The sequence below is a fragment of the Prunus dulcis genome, chromosome 5 (assembly GCF_902201215.1).
Source record: "Prunus dulcis chromosome 5, ALMONDv2, whole genome shotgun sequence".
NCBI lineage: Eukaryota > Viridiplantae > Streptophyta > Magnoliopsida > Rosales > Rosaceae > Prunus > Prunus dulcis.
The window spans coordinates 7,670,370-7,690,291 of record NC_047654.1 but is presented as its reverse complement, the minus strand read 5'-3'; the positions used below and the strand labels follow the sequence as shown (position 1 = coordinate 7,690,291).

The 19,922-nt window shown below is 36.4% G+C and overlaps 2 protein-coding genes across 12 annotated transcripts; one reads left to right on the top strand and one right to left on the bottom strand.

Moving 5' to 3' along the window:
• Positions 1 to 5,693: 5,693 nt before the first annotated feature.
• On the top strand, positions 5,694 to 14,824 carry LOC117627105 (oxysterol-binding protein-related protein 2A-like). Of its 11 annotated transcripts, none has more exons than XM_034359018.1 (12): positions 5,694 to 5,711; positions 6,393 to 6,932; positions 8,538 to 8,900; positions 10,197 to 10,306; positions 10,855 to 11,293; positions 11,369 to 11,524; positions 12,112 to 12,279; positions 12,406 to 12,546; positions 12,779 to 12,994; positions 13,103 to 13,222; positions 14,023 to 14,213; positions 14,342 to 14,824. In XM_034359018.1, the coding sequence occupies exons 2-11, from the start codon at positions 6,510 to 6,512 to the stop codon at positions 14,200 to 14,202; spliced, it is 2,316 nt and encodes a 771-aa protein (XP_034214909.1). In that variant the 5' UTR covers positions 5,694 to 5,711; positions 6,393 to 6,509; the 3' UTR covers positions 14,203 to 14,213; positions 14,342 to 14,824. The 11 variants fall into 11 exon arrangements, 9 of the variants coding, with proteins under 9 accessions (XP_034214909.1, XP_034214911.1, XP_034214908.1 ...); XR_004585724.1 differs by lacking the exon at positions 5,694 to 5,711 and adding an exon at positions 6,016 to 6,145 and having other exon boundaries at positions 13,073 to 13,222; XR_004585725.1 differs by lacking the exon at positions 5,694 to 5,711 and adding an exon at positions 6,018 to 6,145 and having other exon boundaries at positions 8,541 to 8,900; positions 10,197 to 10,293; positions 10,848 to 11,293; positions 13,073 to 13,222.
• Positions 14,825 to 15,649: 825 nt separating this feature from the next.
• On the bottom strand, positions 15,650 to 19,445 carry LOC117627106 (protein NRT1/ PTR FAMILY 6.3). Its single transcript, XM_034359027.1, has 5 exons — positions 19,196 to 19,445; positions 18,931 to 19,108; positions 18,634 to 18,673; positions 17,644 to 18,215; positions 15,650 to 16,654 (listed from the first exon to the last, which is right to left on the bottom strand). Exons 1-5 carry the CDS (start codon positions 19,317 to 19,319, stop codon positions 15,778 to 15,780), a joined length of 1,791 nt encoding a protein of 596 aa, XP_034214918.1. The 5' UTR covers positions 19,320 to 19,445; the 3' UTR covers positions 15,650 to 15,777.
• Between the last annotated feature and the right edge of the window lie 477 nt (positions 19,446 to 19,922).

Sequence of the window (19,922 nt, the reverse complement as noted above, 5' to 3'; positions counted from 1 at the left end):
TATAAGGAGAAGTTGGCCAACAAGCTCTAGCCTAGTAAAAAATGATTTTGACTTGTAGATCAGATATCTTAATTTTGAACTCTCATGGCATCTTGGTAGTGTGTGTATGTGAAAAACCTCCCTCCTCTTGTAGTTTTTACTGTCGCTTATACCAGAAAAAAATGTAAGGAGAAGGGGAAATATTAAAAGTAACACTAAAATTACAAGGTAGTTTTATAACTTAAGTGGTTAGAGCAGTTTTTTTACGCTCAAAGTACTGTATTCGAATTCCCTTCCCCCTATATCACTCGTATAAAACGGAAAATAAATAAATAACTGTAACATTATGTGCTGCAAACCATCTGGGATACAACCCACGGACTAATTCTTGGTAATTTCACAAATTTTTTATTCTTCTTGTCTCCAACTTTGTGTTTTGTAATCACTTGGCACTACTTACTAGCATCATTAGATACCCAACATACCGTGCATAAAACTTGTTGTAATTGTAGATTAAAGCTTAATTAAATAATTAGTTGATAGATTCATTACACCATCCCATACAACTTGGAAATGATGCTCCCACGCTGCTTGCCTCCAGATACACAAACAAAAGCTATTTTCCAAGTTTACTAGATACTAATTTTAGGTGCATATAAAGACGATATCCATTTGCAGGCCACTTTTAGAAAGGTCATATATAACCCAGATGGAAAGAAAAAAGATAAAAGGCAATTTACAAGTAAGCCTAATTAAAGCTACCACATAGTGGACTAGTTGTCTACATTAACTAGGACAAATATAACAATCAGTAATGTCTTATCTAAATTGACAGTATGACAATATAATATATATATAAATAATTTGGTAATTGGAAGTTCATTACGGGGTTATTATAGCTATTCGATTTTTGATAACACTTTTTGCTATCACTGGTCAATAGCACAATAATAAATAGGATAATTTTTCCACATATAATTACATTATTGATCGGAAATAGTAAAACAATGCTATTCTCGTTAGAACGGAGTTTTTATGCTAGGTTGTGCTATCACTGGTTAAGCTGCTCTCCTCTCCCTTAAACACATGACCATGTGGATCCCCCCCCATACAATCCCCACACCTTCAACAACAACTCCCACGACCATCATTATTTACACCAATAATTATCTAATGCATCATGCATGCCTTATATAGAATATATATATATATATATATAAATACAGATTGTGGAATTAAAACAAGAGTATTGTTTGGTTTACATGTCAATCAGTTCAAATCAAAGTGCCACCTCCAACCAAAAGCATGAAGAAGAAAGAAAGAAGAAAGAAAAAAAGAAAAAGAAGGAGAATATTATAAAGTTGATGAAAATGTACTTGAAAATACATGTAGAGAAGTAGGAGTTTTGTTTGTTTGTTTTAAACTTTAAGATCATGCGTGAAGCGACTTGTGATTAGGACAATCTTGAGCTTAAGAGCCCTCGTGGGGGCCCGTAGCAAAAATAATGGGGGTATTAAGACATACCCTAAATACAGAGACACATGACTAAGAGATAACAAAGAAGATAGTTTTGGTCTCACAAAGAGATGACACCATTATTTTTGGGGTGGAGTGCTTGCTATTGCTTGCTTGCTCCTGATTTGATTTGCTTTCACTCTCTCACTTTTTTTGGTCAGGTTTTTATTAGATGAACTATATATGCATTTGTGGTGAATGTTTATATTGATTTTTGTTTTTTGTTTTTCAAACTTTAAATCAGAACTTGTAAAAAACTTATACATCAAGACTTCGATTTATATTTCATCTCCCAAAACCAATGGTATAGTTCAGAGGTTTGAAACTCCCAATCACCCAATGAATATTTACGTAAACCTCTCTCTCTCTCTCTCTCTCTCTCATTCGTTTGTATTAAAAAAATAACATTTCATTTCTCAAACTTGTTACCCTCTTCTTCTTTTTTTGGTGTAATTTGATGTAGGGTATTGGAAAAGTCTTGATTTGATTCACTAGACGATGCCAACGACAATTCAATCTATAGAAACATTGGTTTTGACATTAAAAGAATTCAAGACAAATATCATCGTTGGTTTCAATGTTCATGGTTTGTTACTATCAAAACATAACCATTACAAGGTGGGTAGAGCAACGTACAAGGCCAATGGGCCCCTTTTCAAAATGCAACACATTTCATACATTTATATCGCTTGTGAATTTCAAAGGATTTATTGACTTTTTATTTTTATTTTTTTTAATACAAGTGATATGGGATGGGGATTCGAACTCAGAATTTCGGAAATAACTGTTCTTAATCACTATAAACCCCTTGCTCATTGGCTTTAATATGTTAGAGAATTCATAATTCAACCAGAAGTAGACTACTCAAGAATTTCAATTCAGGAAATCTAATAGCTAATAAAATAAAAAGAAGAATATGAATCAATGAAAAGTTTCTTGATGCTTTTTGGGAACTTGGGTAAAGAGTAGTTGGGATTTTATGCTCTTGCTTGCAAGCATGTTTACAGAGAAGCTAATTTTTTGGCAGATGATTTAGCTAATTTGAGTCGCAATCTCTGCCAAAAGTAGTGCAATAACATGAAGCTATACGCATGACACTGAAAGAACTAGAAAAGTGTGAAGTAGAGTGGACCAAACCAACCTAAAGTTGCGGGCACGCTTCTTGGATTTGCCACACCAAGCTGCGGCCATGCATGTTCAAATCATTTGTTGGTCACTTTAATTGAAAGGTAAGAAAGATATAAATTCTTTTTTTTTTTTCCTCAGCCAAAAATAGAAACTCATTGATGAAAATTAAATAGAAAGGTAAACTGAATCATGTGCTCAATTATACAAGTAATAATCTTTCCTTTAATAGCTGTGTCCAGCAGCTATCATTGACTAAAACCAACTAAGCCTAAGAGGGTTCCAGATGGGCAACCCATTGCTGCTTCTAAAGCCCCCCCCCCCCCCCAATCACCCACCATTTTACTGTTCTATTCACAAATCTCTATTGATTTGTTAGTAAATTTGTGTTTAACATCATTTAACAAATATATATATATATATATATGTAGACAGTTGATTAATTAGGAACTGTTAATCACGCGTAGTCTAGTGTTAGGGTTTCCTAGTTCTATAATAATTTTGTTGTAATGCAAATCTCTTTAGAAGATCTTTAAGTTACCTTTTTATCCCAATCTACGTGGAATGATATCTTTAAATTTTTACTGTACTTATCCACAATGATCCTAATTCATAGTCTAACAAGCGTGCGGTACTAATTATGTAAAGTGAAAATTACAATACAGTTATATCACTTCTTTTAAGTTTGTCACATCTACAACTCTTTTTTATAAAGTCAAACGACTAATGTAAATTTGTACAAGGTTTGCGAAAATGAATTTGTGGAAGTCACCATCTTTTTTGTTGTTTTTTGGGTGAAGTGGAAGTCATTATTCATCTTTTCTTCTTCGGCAACCTAGCTAGTCTTGCTACTTTATCATTTTGGTGTATAGGCTCGTACCAAAGGAATGGTCATATCACAATGAGTAAAAGGGACGGCACATTGATTATGGTTAGACTAATTAGTTAGATTAATTAGTTAGATTGAACTTTGAAGTCGATTTGATTTGATTTGATGGGTTCCTAGTTAACGACATGCAAACCAACTATTAACAGCCTAATTAACACCAAGAATAATATATTTTACAAGTATTATGGAATCATGTAACCTTTTGCTTCCATGAAGGCCTTTTCGCTTATTGTATTATGTATAGGAAAATACTTTTCTCCTTATTAGATAAATAAGAGCTTTTATATTTTTGCTAATAGCAGTGTGACGTGTGTGAATAAATTTTTCTTTTTGTGTTTTTTTATAAATTATTTTTGCATATGTGTGTCAAAGTAGTCCTCATGTATATAACTATAGGAATGCGTATGATGCAGGAAAAAGTTTGAATCTTTAAAATTACGAAAGAGATCCTCTTTTTAACTAATGTATTTTTGACATGTGTCAATTTTTATTTTATTTTATTCTTTTTTGTTGAAATTTTGTCAATATTATAAGTTTTAAGGAGGCCAGCCTTGCACTTCAATAATATTAGGTTTAACAAATATTACTAAATTATGTCACTACTACACACGTCAGTGTATTACTAGTTAATCAAATATATTTGAAATAGGATTTATATGTTTGAGGAAATGTCTTTTCCTTTAAAGATGTACATTTGTCTTCATTATGGTTATTCAGAATTCTTTAACATTTCTTTCACTCTTTTCTTCTCACGTGTCTTTGTCTTTCTATTCTATCTCCCTTTTCCAACACTTTTTATTTTTGTTTTTTATTTATAACAATTCTGCAGCTCTAACTTTCTCTATTTTTTTCACATACAGGATTTGAGTTTTCGAATCCCTCTGTTGATGGCTTCATTTGATTTGGTTGTTTCAACAATGGTAATCATTATTGTGTAAGATAAAATTAGAATTTGTCATTCGGACACACAATCATAAGGTTGGTTTAAAAGAAAAGTTCGAAAAACTGATTTGAATAGAACATGTCAATATAAATCTATTTCTCTATCTTTTTAATCAATTATCTCTAATTTAAGAAATAAATTTAGCCTAGTGAAAAATGACATTAAATTGCATACCAGAACTCTTAAATTTAAATTCCCACTACATTATAATAGTTTAGACTATCACTTGTACTAAAAGAAAGAAAGAAAAGGAATACAAGTTTTTTACCCTCGAAAACTTCTTGTGCCACTTGCCTCTTTAAACAAGTCTTTCTCTAATGCAGTTTATTTATTTTCTTTGGTTCAGTCAAGTAATTTAATCGATGGAAAGTAACGCACAGTGAGCAGGGGATAAAAAAGAAAGTTAGATTGAGAAAATTTATAATGAATCAAATCATGGAATGAATCATATCATAATGTCTCAATTAGGCACTAATCTTTTTGTTTCTTTTTGGCCTTTAATCCACTGTTCTTATTGGAACAAACAATTTTTGTCCTAACTTCATTTCTCTAACGAAGTTTACCTTTCACCAAAATAAAAACAAACCTCTTTTCCAATATTTTTCAGTAACATTCCTCAAATTATATCGTTTGTTTTTAATATAAAGTAAATTACAACGAATATCTTCTAAGGATCTTAAAATCATACATATCAAAGCCTCATATTATATTGTGCAACCTTCTTTTCTTTAAACTTTGAGAAAGAAAAAAAAAAAAAAAAAAAGAGTTACCAATTTTTTTCTGTAACCAAAAATCCCAAATATTTGTATCATTTTTTCTTTCCCTCTAGAAATCTCCCAAGGGTCGGATAGGAATATGCCATGTGGAGGGAAACCACTGAACTTGGGCTACCAAAAATATTAATAGACAGCAACTAATTAAACAGGATAGGTAGGGCCCTAAAAACTTTGACCGAACTTGATAATTTTCATTTATCTCTGAAAAAAATAAATTTGATGATAATTACCACAGTAAATGGATATTAATAACACCCCTTTCAGCATCTGTATTTTCTGTCCCTCCCATTTCCCGGTTCCCAATTCTCAGTTCCCTCCCCCCACGATTGCCGCCACGCCAACACCCCACATCCACCGTCCACCGTCCACGCGAGATTTTTCCGATATACTTTCAATCATCTCGCGAGAAATAAAAGATCTCCCCCTCTCTTCTTGCTCTATGTCCAAAGCAAAAGAGGATTAAACAGAGCGGGAAGAAGGAGAAGTAAGTAGTAGAATCCAGCTTGGAAATCTGTTTCCCAATGCATTTAATTACTATTTTGCCACCATAATTACTCACCGCACACCTCTCTCTCTCTCTCTCTCTCTCAATCTCAGACAGACTCTCAGTCTCAGTCTCACACCCACTGCTCTTTATACACACCATATAGAGACACCAAACCCTCCTTCCTTCCCTTTCCAACTTATTCTATATAAATACTTTGCCATCAATCCAAGCCAAACAAATATAATTATTATAAATAAATAAATAAATAAAATAAATAAAAAGAAAAAAGAAAAGAAAAGAAAAGAAGAAGAAGCTCTTCTTGGTCCTCATTATAATAATCCTCTACTCTTTCAAACACACACAATCACACACACACACTCTCTCTCTCTTCCCGAATCTCTCTCAGTTTCAGAGCTCTCCACTCTCCCCAGGTTCGTCTCTAATCGAGAGATAGAGAGAGAAAGCAGAGGAGCCTTTTCTCTCTCTCTCTCTCTCTCTCTCTCTCTCTCAGTTTCAATGGCCTAAAATCAATTTTCACGTTTTTGATGGTGACGATCGACATATGCATGCCTGCATTTTCATTTCTCGTAATTAATTTCGATTTTGATTGACGCAACTCGACGCTGCGTATATTTATTAATTATTCTTATTAATCTTCTTCTTCTTCCTCTGTTGCAGTTTTTCATTCAGCGCATGGAAGAATGGGGAATTAACAATCGGTGAACGGTTATCGCTTGTAATCGTTTCGTTTCCTTTTGCATTGGGATTTTCGCGACGTCGTTTTGGTTGGCCGAAATGCGAGTCAAGGAGATGCACCCGCTCTGCTGCATCACGCTGGAGAGCGCGGGACTCGGCGACCAGTCGCCGGAGATCTCGCTCTCCCGGACCCGTAGCCTTCCCACGAGTCTGGCGACGGCGCCGCTTGGATCTGATACCAATGCCTCCGGCCGGCCGGCGGGATCTGAGACCACCGTCGCCGGAGTTCTCCACAAGTGGACCAATTACAGCAAGGGGTGGAGATCCAGGTGGTTTCTTCTCCGAAACGGCGTCCTCTCCTACGCCAAGATTCGGCGCCCCGAAACGCTCAGCCTCTTGACGCCAAACGACGACGTTCGACTCATCGGTGAGATCTCCACTCACCGCCTTTCGAGGATTGACAGCGGCACGGGGAGACGGAACAATAAGCCCCCAAAAACTGTTGGAATCGTCCACCTCAAGGTAAATGTATGCACCGAAACGGTTCGTTTTGTTTTCGTCTTCGTCTTCGTAATTCGCTGCGATCGGTTTTAGAGCAACAATGTTGCAATCGGGAAATGCTGGAGCTCTCTTTTTGGCGCTATTTCAGTAACGCTTTCTAATATGGGGGAGAAACCTTGATTCAAAATTTTACCAAAAACGTTATCCTTTCTCTCTTTTGTCTCTCTCTCTCTCTCTGTGTTTCTTTTTTTAATTTTTTTCATAAAAAAATTTGGGTTCTGATTGTGAATCTGCGAGAAATATAACTAGGCTTTGTTATCTGAGCGGGAACTGGGTACGAACCGTTGGTTCGTCGCGTTGGTCGTCGTGTTCTGGGTTTTTGGTTTCTCTCTTTTTCTGGGTTTTGTGATTTTCAATTTCAATTTTCACGTTTCGTGCTCTGTTTTTTTAACAGTTTAACTGGTTGTTAGTGTGAAGTGGGTCACATCAGCAGGTGGGCATGGGCTTGATAGGATACGTCGTAGGCCTAGGTATTATCCTGTGGTCACATCGGTGCTGGATTTTTATTCGTTGGATTCAAGCTCTCATTTGAGCGTTCAGCTCTCTGATTCACTTCAGTGTTTTTTTCTTTCTCAAAATTTCACGTCCCATCCTAGTGTAATTTTAGTTTAAAAAGCGCCCAAAAGAAGAGAAGAAAACAAGGTTTGTTTTTTTTTTTTTTAAAACTTACTTTTAAGGCCCTCCTTAGTAACAGATATACAAAGGGCAGACGTGACTTTGAGATTTTTTTTTTTTTAATAAAGAAAAACACTGAAAGAGAGCAGTGATCAGACGGTGGGGATGGTGTTTTTTCTGAAATATGGAAGTGGGATTCTGTGTTTTGCTGGGTTTTGGTTGTCACTAGTTTGTTTCCTTTTGACTTGGCGTGGGTTGAGTTCACAAGTTAGGGGTTGCTTTCAAGTTTTATTTTATTGTATATTTGAAGGTTGAACAATGGGTTTCATTTTCAGTGGCTTATATTAACAATGTGAAGACTTTGAGGCCATTAGGTGGCTTTTTTGCCCTTTTCAAGGTTGAGATGTATGCAACCACTTCTTTTAAATCGGGAAAAAGAATTATTTTAACTTCTAAGCATATTCTTAGTCCCTTTCAAAGCCGGGTTTTATAATTATTAGTGGATATGCTCAAAGTCCATGATGAGGATTTTTCTCTACAGTGATAAACCGAAGGGGGGGTTTTGGGTAGAGTTTCTGCTCTGGGTTTTGAAACGGAAATGGCATGATCTCGTTTTCATACATTGTGGGTGTCATTAATTAGGAGCTTGAAGTGGTTTTTTCTCACCTGGGTTATTTTCTGGTGGTCTGAAGACTGAAGGTGGATGGGCTGAGTTCAGGCTAATGAATTCATTTCTGGATATCAGCTGCTTTTCTTTTCAGGGCCTTATGTTATCTGCATTGATGATATATATATTTTTTCTTTTCTTTACCATTGACTTGTGCTCTTTGAATGAATGCTAATACTTCATGTTTGTAATGAGATTTGTATTTGTTTTGAACATTGAATGCTAATGCTAATACTTCATGTTTCTTGCGTAATCTAAAGGGATGTTTCTTTCTCTTTATTTAGCAGATCTCATCCTTCAGAGAAAGCAAGTCTGATGATCGGAAGTTTTACATATTTACTGCTACAAAGACCCTTCATTTAAGAACTAATTCAAGGAGTGATCGGGCAGCTTGGCTACAAGCTTTGGTCTCAACTCGGAGCCTATTTCCGCTTAGATCCTTGAATGATAGTCTCTCCCTTGTACAAACTGATTTATCTATATCGACTGAAAGACTGAAAAAACGCCTACTTGAAGAGGGAACCAGTGAGATCCTTGTTCAGGATTGCGAGCAGATAATGCTCTCTGAATTTTCTCAAATACAAGGACAGTATAAGGTTCTCTGTGAAGAACGATCCAATTTACTCGACACACTAAGGCAGTTGGAGGTAACTAGTTCTTACTACATTTTCCCAAAGTTAAATTTTAAGTTGCACATGATATCTAGTCATAGACCATCTTGCCTTTTCTCTCAGCTCCAACTTCCATCTTAGTCCTTTTGTTCTCCTAGTTCTCTGAAGTAATAAACAGTCTTCCTCCTGATTGAAAGTTGGAAATTACTCCTGAAATCCAATGAACTAAATCTTTGATCTTGTTATGAAGGAATTTTCTCACACCTTAGGACTGCATTTTTTTCCTTATCTTTTTAGTCTATATTTTCAGTTTGGTTGTGCAAATTTCACAGTTACTTTTCTTGACTGCCTATTGTGTAATCGATATCTCAACCAATTAAACCATTATACTTGATTTTAATTTTTCTGGTCAGTGGAATTGCATACCTCATAGAACAGATGCATGCCATTAAATGCACTTATTTATTGTGTCTAACAGCACAAAAGGATCATAATTTCCGTTTCCTCAACTATTGGTTGAGGAATAAAGCTAGCATCAGTATGCGTTGGCTGAAGTGGATCCCACAGTGTGGGACCTGTCAATCAACAGTAAAGCTCATCTTGGTAGCTCGATGGCACAAAGCATTTAAAGCTATATGCATGTCTCTAACAATTGATCAGATCCACCAGACAGGATACCCAAGTCCACACTGCTGCTGAGTTGTTGGACTTATCCACCGAGGGATCCGTGGAATTTCTGTCGATTGCATTGGAGGAAATCTAACAAAGCTAGGCAGATAGATATACTCCTTTCCCACTAACAAGAGAACGTCACTTTATGAACACATTAATTAGTGGACATGTAAAGATCAAGCTTTGACATGCTTTCCAACTTTATAACAATTTTTTTAATTCTTAGACTACCTTAAATACATGCAAGTAAGATTGATTCCAGCTTTCAAGAGCAGATTTTTTTTCAAGGACTGGTCCTAATTAACAAGCTCTGCTGGGCTTAAATCATTCTAAACTTTTGTTTAATATAAACTACTTCGATACTATGAGCGAGAGAGATGTCATAACCAAAATTGTCATTACCCTTTTGGATGCTTCTTATTTTTTTTATAATCATTTTCCATTCAGGTAATTTGTTAGAGCATTGTCTTGTGTTTCTTGAATGCAATTCTCATAAGATATTCCTATTCTTTATGGTGTTTGGTTTGTCAGTTCCATATATATGTAGGCATTACAATGGTTTTTTAATAATGGTTCATTATTGAGTGACCTCCCATCTTTTTATGTTACAATTGTATTCGTTATGCATTAAATTTAAGCCTATTACTTTTGCATATGCAGGCAGCTAATTATGAAGCTGATGCCTCTGGGATTCATGATGGTGAATACCAATTGACGAAGCATGAGTTTTCCGGTTTGGGACAGGGAAAATATAGTGGTACACAGTTTATGTTAGCTCTATCCACTTTCTTATATATTCTTTCATTTTCTATTTCTAAATACAATACACTTTCCTTGAACAAAAAAAGTAGTTATTCTTGAGTACACAATTGATTGGGTCATGCCTAAACTAAGGATCTCCATGAGATGTTGTTAAGAGTTTGACTACACTTAGAGTGGAACTATACATTCCCTTATGTTTTAAACTAATACATTGAAGATCCATTCTTTAATAAAAAATTTGCCGACCTCTCTTCAACATTAGAATTGACTTGATGATGCATACATTGTTGATAAGATTTATAATGCCAACTGGTTGCCCATTTGAATGGTTAGTTTTGTTGCTTGTCGTTTTTCATTTGATAAAAAAGTGGCTAGTATAATTATGAAGACTATAATGGTCAATGGAAATCATCATTTTTTGTTCTCACTTTGTAGCTTTTTTGTCTTTCAAAGCTTAAATACTCAAAATATCTGCCATCCCAGAGCATTATCTTTTATCATGCTTCATAGCATGTGCGATTTTTTAGTAACATCTATTATGGTTTTTAGAGTGCAGCACAACTGAATCATCTGATGATATTGAGAAACAAGAGCTTGAGGAAGTGTCAGATGAAGATGAAATGCCATTTCATGACACAAAAGAATATTTTACTGAACCACACATAGGTTGTGGGTCTATGAAAGGAGTTGTAAATAACAGTAATAAGCACCGTGAACCTCGAAGTCAATTTGATAATGTTGAGGAGATGCAAACTGAGAAGGAAGTTCATGGTTATAGATACCCACACATTGAAAGGCGAAAAGAGCTTCCCACTCCAGTTGAGAAGGAGAAAGGGGTCAGCCTTTGGTCTATGATCAAAGACAACGTGGGAAAGGATCTCACTCGAGTTTGCCTCCCTGTGTACTTTAACGAGCCAATATCGTCTCTTCAAAAGTGTTGTGAGGACTTGGAGTACTCGTATCTTTTAGATCGGGCATATGAGTATGGGAAAATGGTAAGATTAAGGAGGCTTCCTAAATAATCATAAATTGCTGTCATAGTGTATGCTTATCTTTGTTTATCTTATCAGGGAAATAGTCTCCAAAGGGTTCTAAATGTTGCTGCATTTGCGGTTTCTGGATATGCATCGTCTGTAGGGCGGCACTGCAAGCCATTCAATCCTTTGTTAGGTGAAACTTATGAAGCTGACTATCCTGATAAAGGAATTCGCTTCTTCTCCGAAAAGGTAAGGGAGTAAAATAAGGGAGCAATTGGTATTATTGAACTTTACTTGAAAATAAGACCTGATAACTGAAAATAAGGTTGAGATATGAATCAACTTGTGACAAGCATATAACTTCTGAAAAGACTCCTGAATTTTGGAAAAGAAACTGCAATACAAAGTTTTTGACAATGAAAAGCACATCAAATAATAGAAACTGTGAGAAGTGAAAAGTAGAAATATGATAAGTTGGCTTGGGCTTAAGTCCTCCAAGAAAGAAGGAAAAAAAAATGGAAATGAAATTGCCACTCATGTTAAAAGGGGTAGTTATAATGTCTGAGTTTACAGTTCTTATTCATCACAGATAAAATGCTACTTGGACCATAAATATTCTCACTTAAAGGACTTTGAAAGTTTATTAATATTTCCTAGCCTATTGAAAAGGAAAATTACTCAACAAATGTCAGTGTTTTTTGAGAACTTGATACAGGCAAGCAAAGGCTATAACTTTTCTTGATATTCTTCCAGTGGTTTTATATAAATGTATTATTTTTCCAAAAATAAAAACCTACTCAATCCAAAATATGTCAATAAATTTTTACTTGAAACAGGTTAGTCACCACCCAACGCTCATTGCCTGTCACTGTGAAGGTAGAGGGTGGAAGTTCTGGGCTGATAGCAATATCCGCACAAAATTTTGGGGGCGATCAATTCAGCTTGACCCTGTTGGAGTTCTGAGCTTGGAGTTTGACGATGGTGAAATTTTCCAGTGGAGCAAGGTGCGCATTGATGTGTAACTGTGTTTTTGCCGCAAACTGACTGCTCATTGGAATCATTTTCTTGCCTTTTCTTTATGTATGCTACAAGCCTACAATTATGCTTAAACATCTCATGTCTTGTAATAGGTCACAACAAGTATATATAATCTTATTCTTGGTAAAGTATACTGCGATCACCATGGTACAATGCATATACGGGGTAATCGTCAGCATTCATGCAAACTGAAGTTCAAAGAGCAATCAATTCTTGACCGAAATCCTCACCAGGTTAGTGGTGCATTTTGTATTTGTAGGCCTGAATGATGTTTTAATATGCGTAAAGAATGATGTTTATATGCTGTAAAGAATGTTGAAACATTGTCACTGCCTTTATCAACTCACATCTATGTGGGCCTATATGTTGTGACGCTCTTCAGGATAGAACCATTTTCTTTCTTTAATATGAGAATTTTTGTTCCAACATAATTGTTGGATTAATGGCAACTCTACATCCATTTAGGTCCATGGAGTTGTGGAAGATGTGATGGGGAAAAAGGTTGCTACGGTATTTGGGAAGTGGGATGAAAGCATACATTATGTTAATGGTGATGGCAGTGGCAAGCCAAATCCTTCAGATGCTTCGTTGTTGTGGAAAAGTAGTAAACCTCCTAACGTCACACGGTATAACTTAACTTCATTCGCAATCACACTGAACGAGCTAACACCTGGACTGCAGGTAGACATGATGTATTACATCAAATGTTTCGTATGCATTTTCATTTTCCTCTTATGCATCTCTAATTGTTTTTTATAGCTTTGTCTGATCCCGGGTATTTGATCACGGATTAAGGAGAAGCTACCACCCACGGATTCCAGGCTCAGGCCGGACCAGCGGCATTTGGAGAATGGAGAATATGAAAAGGCAAATGCAGAGAAACAGCGGTTGGAGAAAAGGCAAAGAATGGTATGTTTGGCATCTTTCCCTATCTTTTTGGTCACATGCACACAGAAATTCCTACATGCTAGCTTCAATGGCTGATATTATTCTTGCCGGTTTTAAGTTTTCGCCATGGTCTTTGTATTTGGTTTTTCTATGATGTTCCAATTTTTAAGAATTTATTGCACCCCTATACTTTGTCATCAAATTCAAATACCATACACTACCATATTTAGACCAAATGCTGATTCAAGTCACTTGCCAACTAGAGTCAATCCTGTCTATCAAACAGCCTTCCGGAATTGGGTTTTTAACACAGTTATAGTTGCTGCCAGAAGGTGCTGAATACTTTTCCTGTTCCATTAGCATAGCTAAATTTTAATAGGATGACTCAGCGTCAGGAAAAGCAAGCCCCCTGTTGGAGTCCGGCATTTATAGATTGCATGTCCCTCCCCTTTAAAGTTGTGAGAGACTTTATATTTCTGGTAGATAAGAAGTTACGATACTCTTTGGTCAATATTGGAATTTGTTTTAAGGGACTTCAGCAACTTCATCTTCGAACATGACAAAAAATGCATGGTTTTCCTCTTCCCTCATTTTACTCCTTTACAATAAATTACTGAGCTCCGTAAGATTTGAAGAGCAGTTTGAGAAAGTTATTTGATTCATCCATTTGATTTTGAACGTAAAATGTTTATTAATATTTTCAGTGTATAGACTGGAATAAATGTGTGGATATTTACATGGACATGGTGTATGATGCAACCGAAATATTATTGTATTATTATTAATGTTGATGGTGATCCTTGAATATATTCAATGCACAGTCGAGGAAACTACAAGAAAATGGGTGGAAACCTAGATGGTTCCAGAGAGAAGGTGAAGATGGACCTTTCCGCTACGTTGGTGGCTATTGGGAAACACGGAAGCAGGGAAAATGGGATGAATGTCCAGACATTTTTGGTGAATTTAGTGAAGGCCTTGATGAAGCATTAGAAGGGTCATGATTATGATTCAGGTGTGTACTGCCTGGAAAGATATGTTGGTACATTCTTAAAATTGCAATATATGGTGGTAGCCATATATGAATAAATTCTACCAATTCACTAAAATGTTGTTAACTAAGTAATTTTTCTGATAATGCAGGAAAAATAAAATGCGTTGAGATGGCCACAGTCAAAGCTGTGTAAAACTTAGCTTGGCGTTTCCTGAGTTGGTGTATTTGTTCAAGAGTTTGGTCGTCAAGTTGATAGCAGATATCCTCCTGGACATTTTAAAGAAGAATTCTCTCTCTCCTTTGACTGTAAGTTGATGATGATGATGATGGTTAGATTGTAGTCTTATGTATCCTTGTAATGTTATCATTGTCAGTGTCATGGGATATTAGTTTACTTATCTAATCTCTCTCCTTTTCTCACTCTCACATATGTTGTAGTTTGTTTATTATCTTTCTTTTCTTTGGGTGCTAACCATTGGTTAAGCATTTTCATATTTATTTGTATTTTCTTTAGTAATAAAAAGAAAAATGTAATTTGTCATCATTCAGTTATGTAATAGCTTTGGTCTGGCAATTATTATACAAGTGTTCTTGCTACGAACTTCATCGATTTAAATTTGGTGAGGATTAAACTGATTCTCAGTTCGAATTCTTTGTGATATTGATACGCAAACTCATCAACTTAAGTTATGTGATAAAATACCCGAAATTTGATTTCAGTTTGAAAGCTAATGTACCAAAGTTTCTGGATATTTTCTTGTACATTACTCTAATAATGGCTTGTTACTTGGTTTTTGGAAAAATAAAAAAATAAAAAAAGCAGAGAGGAAGATGGGTAAGAGATTGGAATTGAGCGAGGAAGGAAAATATAACTAAAAGTTAAAAGAAGTATATGCGTGATAGCTGTGCACATAAACCAACAGATACCAAAGTGACAAGACGATGTTCTAAAGATTCTAATGTAGAGGGAGGAGGGAGGAGGGAGGGGCCGGAAGTGAAAAATAACTTAAGATTGATCATAACTGTGTCTGTGATTAACCTTTAATTTACTTTTTATAGTTACTTTGTTATTAGAACTTTGAAATAGTGATTTTGAATGGAGTTGAGTTGGAACTGGGCCCTAATAGAATGGAGTTGAATCATTTGGATAAATGATGTGGCTTAGATAAGGATGCCTCCCATCCCAGGCTCGAGACAGAGACGTACTGTTGCCCATGGTTTTGCATGGAATGTATTATTGTTATTCTTTGATCATGTTTTATTGCAATTCATAATGCGATCTCTATATAAGTTAAGGGACATCACATCAATTTGATCCAAAATAATGGTAATGTACCCTGCATTGCCTTTGATGCTTTCTGTCTTTTTATTTATTATAAATTTTATAAATTACATTTATTTATTTATATTCAAACTAGATTTTTAAGACTTGTGAAAGAAAATGGTGTGTGTGATCATTAATAAGCTTTAATGATTCTTCATTTCTTATTTTCTTTCCTTTTGTACATAAAAGATTACAAGCTTAGGTTAAAGAAAAAATGAAGATCAAAAAAAAAAAAAAAAAAAAGGAGAAAAAACCAGATAATTATGCATGGGCACAAATCTCTGGTTCCTCCAATTCTATGCCCTCCTCAGCAAGCCTCTTGTCCTTGTAAACATACCAATTGGCACAAAACAAATAGATCACCAAATTCAAAGCACTCAGAAGTGCCAAAAGCCAATAGAAATCATAAAGCTTCCCTTGGTTGAGATTGTCTGCCAGCCATGGCTTTCTGTGCCCTGTAATCTTATGCACAATAGTGACCAATAGAGAGCTAAAGAAGAACCCCAATGAAAGAGTGCTCAAGAACAAGCCTGTGCTCATGGTCTTCATCCCCTTAGGGCACTCCCTGAGGAAGAAGTCAAGCTGCCCAATATATGTGAAGGCCTCCCCGGACCCCACAAAGAAAAACTGTGGGACCAGCCAGAAAACACTCAGTGGGATCTCAGCCGTTGGATTGTCGGTCAAGCCATGTGATCGTGCGGTGTTCAAGCGCTTGACTTCTGTGAGAGCTGCTGCTACCATTGCAAAGATTGAGAAAACTAGGCCAACCCCCATGCGTTGCAATGGGGTTAGACCTTGTGGGTTTTTTAGGGCTTTTCTTGCCATGGGGACAATGAGCCGGTCGTATACTGGGACTGTCAAGAGAATGCTGCCTACAAAGAAAGCTGTGAGAGAGGCAGCTGGGATTTGAAATGATTTTCCAATGTGGCGGTCCATGGAGGTTGCTTGTGACACTGAGAATGTGGTCATTTGAGCGTAGACAGTCCAAAACATGATTGTGGTGGCCCAAATTGGCAACATTCTGATAATCAATTTTACTTCCTCAACATCGGTTAGGGTTGATAAGCTCCACTTGTTTATGATCATGGCTGTACCGCTTGTCGTTTTGGGTTCCTTGATTGCTGCCTTATCCAAGAAACTGCACAAGAAGAAACCAACAAATTAATTTCGTTTCCATGGATGACGTAGTGATCATGTTTTTGTCTCAGCATAGTTTCTCTTATTAGTTTCAGAAGAACTTTCGTTGGGAACTTTCATGTCGTGTGACAGGTTGAGTAGCAAGCACCGTCCAGTTAAATTTTATAAAGTGGAAACTTTTATGTCATGTGATATATTGAGTAGAAGACACCATCCAGTTAAACTTTATCAAGTGAGAACTTTCATATTGTCATGTAACAAGTTGAGTAGCAACCACGTTGTTCATAGGTTCAAAATGAAAACAAACATTTTTCTAGGTTCATACATACATAGGAACTTTAGGAAAAACAAAAAATAAAGAAAGAGAGGCAACATTTCCCAATAATAACACACCATTTTAGAAACATGGTCATGTGAGAGGCACAAGGGAAACCTTGTGAGTCACATGATGATTTTTGTTTTTGTAGTTTCAGGGATTTGTTCTTTTGTGCCAGTTTGTTAGACAAGTGTGGTCAAAGGTAGTGTGTGTGTATATATATATATATATATTTAGAGGAAAATATTTGAAAAAGTGGGTGATTTAGAAATAATAGAGTACGTATGTGGCCAAAGATGCAGAGGCAGATGCAGTGGAATACATAAGCAAGTATGTCCGTGACTGATGGAGCAAGGCAGACAGGCAGGCATTTTCATATTGCTGGGTGAAGGTGATAACTAAGAAGGTTCAATCATCCAAGTCCAAGACAAGAAGCGTGATGACCGATTTCCAGGACAGTCTGGCCCCAACCCTCGTGAATATATGCTTTTCATTCTTAATTTCTAAATCAAATTAAATTAAATTATATATATATATATAGCACCACACCACCACATCTATTTAACATCAGAGAATAAATTTATAATTTAATATGTATCTAGTTTGGAAAAAATAAAATAAAATAATGCAGTTACAGTAGTTAACGTAGGAATTAGGATGAGTAAAACACTAACCGGAACTGCTTGCTATGAGGCAACTTCTGCTTCTTCTTCTTCTTGAGTCCATCATCAATGTCATCAACGTTGTACAAAAACGACATGTCGGAGGGCAACTCCATGTTCCTCTTCCTCCACGCCGCCACACACACCCCCGATATCTGAGTCAAAGGGCTGCCCACCAGTTTCTTGAAACGGTACCGTCTTGTTCCTGACAAGAACACAATGAGGCCAAGCACAATTGCACAGACACATATGCCATAGCCCCATTGCCTCCCCAAGTTGTCTTGTATGTAGACAAGAACGGTGACTGCGGCAAGTGAGCCTATGCTTATGAAGAAGAAGAACCAGTTGAAGAAGTTTGTCATTTGTCTTCTTTCTTGTTTGTCTGACTCATCAAATTGGTCTGAGCCGAAGCCTGAAACGCTCGATTTTAGGCCGCCGGTGCCCAGGGCTGTCAGGTAGAGGGCTATGTAGAGAACCATGAGTTGCTTGCCGCTTGCCGGGATGCAAGGTGTGCCGGTGTCGGAGGTGCATTTTGGGGGTCGGAGGCTGGGGATTGTGGTTGAGATTGTCAATATTGTCACACCCTATTAACCAAAACAAGTAATTAAGAAAGGAAAAAGAATTTAACAAGCAAAGAAGTAAGGTAGAAAGCGAGTGCTTGTGAGAAATTCTTTGGTATGAATCTCACGTAATGTTACTAATTTACTTATGTTATAATATATTATGTATTTATTGATATTATATTCTAAAATTTATAACATCAAGTTGTCCACTTATATTATAACACTAGAATTAATATCACCATGTAATAGTGTGTCCATCACATCCAAATGGCTTTTGTGTTGTTGTACTAGAGAGAAAGTTCCCCAAACTATTGAATTTAACCTTTCTTCATAGAATTAGAGAGGAGAAGAAAGTAAAGAATCGAACATGTATGAGATACGTAACTGCGTATTAATTTAAGTTTGAATTAATTTTAGTGATGATGTAAGGTGAGTTTACCATTGCTTGGATGGTGGCAAATATAGCGATGGTTAGGTATCTGTCAAAACAGGAAAAGTAATGTTAGAAAGCCACATTTTCATGTTATATTAGCGGACCATTAATAAACAACAAATGACTAGATCTCATCAAGTTTGAAAAATTGTCCCCCCTTTAGAATTACTCAATCAAAATGTGAAATTAATTAAACCATCAGTCATTGTAAGGAAATTGAAAAAGCGCACACCAAACACCAAAAGTGATGGAAGTGAGCCAATATCAAAATCAAAATGTGAAACCAATTAGAAAATTAATTACCTGCCAAGAAAGGTGTCGGCCACAAAACCGCCGAGCAAGCAGAGCATGAAAGAAGTACCAAGAAAATTGGTGACGGTATTAGCAGAGGTAGCATTGCCCAAGTGCATGGTTCCAGTCAAATAAGTCACCAAGTTAACAGCAATTCCTAGCGTTGTTAGCCTCTCACAAGCCTCTCCACCTGAAAATCAAAGAGATCAAAGATGAGAGCAAAGAATCATGGGGGGGTCACATAGAAAAAAAGAGTAGGGTAGCTATGTATGTAGACCTAGAATCATGGCGGCCGCCGTCCAGCCGCCAGTCTTGGACCGCTCAGCGGGGCGGCCCTTGAAGTCCCAGGCATCCGGGAGGGTCAGTTTCTCTTGTGTTTCTGGGAGGGTACAATTACTCATAGTTTGGAGCTCTGCACAAGCTGCACTATTTAATATTTCTAATTTGGTTGCTCTCCTTTAGGCCAAAAGTGTTAGTGAATTATATACAAAGAGGGAGGAACTGTGGCACAATCTGGGGCAGGGCTTGTGGCCTTTTTATAGTGGGAGGTCATAGCAAAGACCTTTGCATTGATAGAAGAGGAAAGTGGTGGTATATTTGTGATTTCTATGATTTGTCTTGGTGCTCTTGTTTGAATGATGTGGCAGCATATTTAAATTATTTCATATAAAATAATAATAATTTAGTCTATTTATCGATATGGATGGATCATTGCTCATAAAGAAATTTTTTTTTTTTAATAAATGACACCTGTAACCTAGCGAGCTTGATCTTGTCACACATTGAGCATATACTCGTGTGAAGAAATGGGCGGACAAATCTAATTTACCACAATAGAAATTAAGACAAATCGAAAAAATAAAATAGAAGTTAATTAATCAAAGATTAAAAGGACATCAGTGTGATGCATGTCTGTTAAAATTCTTAATTAGACGAAGATCAAATAGGACAGAGGTTTAAGCATGCCAGATAGAGCAGTGGGATTGCTAGGCTACCACTTATAT

Coding starts and splice junctions, on each gene's coding strand:
- LOC117627105 (XM_034359018.1), top strand. CDS start 6,510: ATGCGAGTCAAGGAGATGCACCCGCTCTGCTGCATCACGCTGGAGAGC. Junction 11,294..11,368: donor CATATGAGTATGGGAAAATG/GTAAGATTAAGG, acceptor TTATCTTATCAG/GGAAATAGTCTCCAAAGGGT. Junction 11,525..12,111: donor TTCGCTTCTTCTCCGAAAAG/GTAAGGGAGTAA, acceptor TACTTGAAACAG/GTTAGTCACCACCCAACGCT.
- LOC117627106 (XM_034359027.1), bottom strand. CDS start 19,319: ATGAGTAATTGTACCCTCCCAGAAACACAAGAGAAACTGACCCTCCCG. Junction 19,109..19,195: donor GGCGGCCGCCATGATTCTAG/GTCTACATACAT, acceptor TTTGATTTTCAG/GTGGAGAGGCTTGTGAGAGG. Junction 18,674..18,930: donor GCCGACACCTTTCTTGGCAG/GTAATTAATTTT, acceptor CTGTTTTGACAG/ATACCTAACCATCGCTATAT.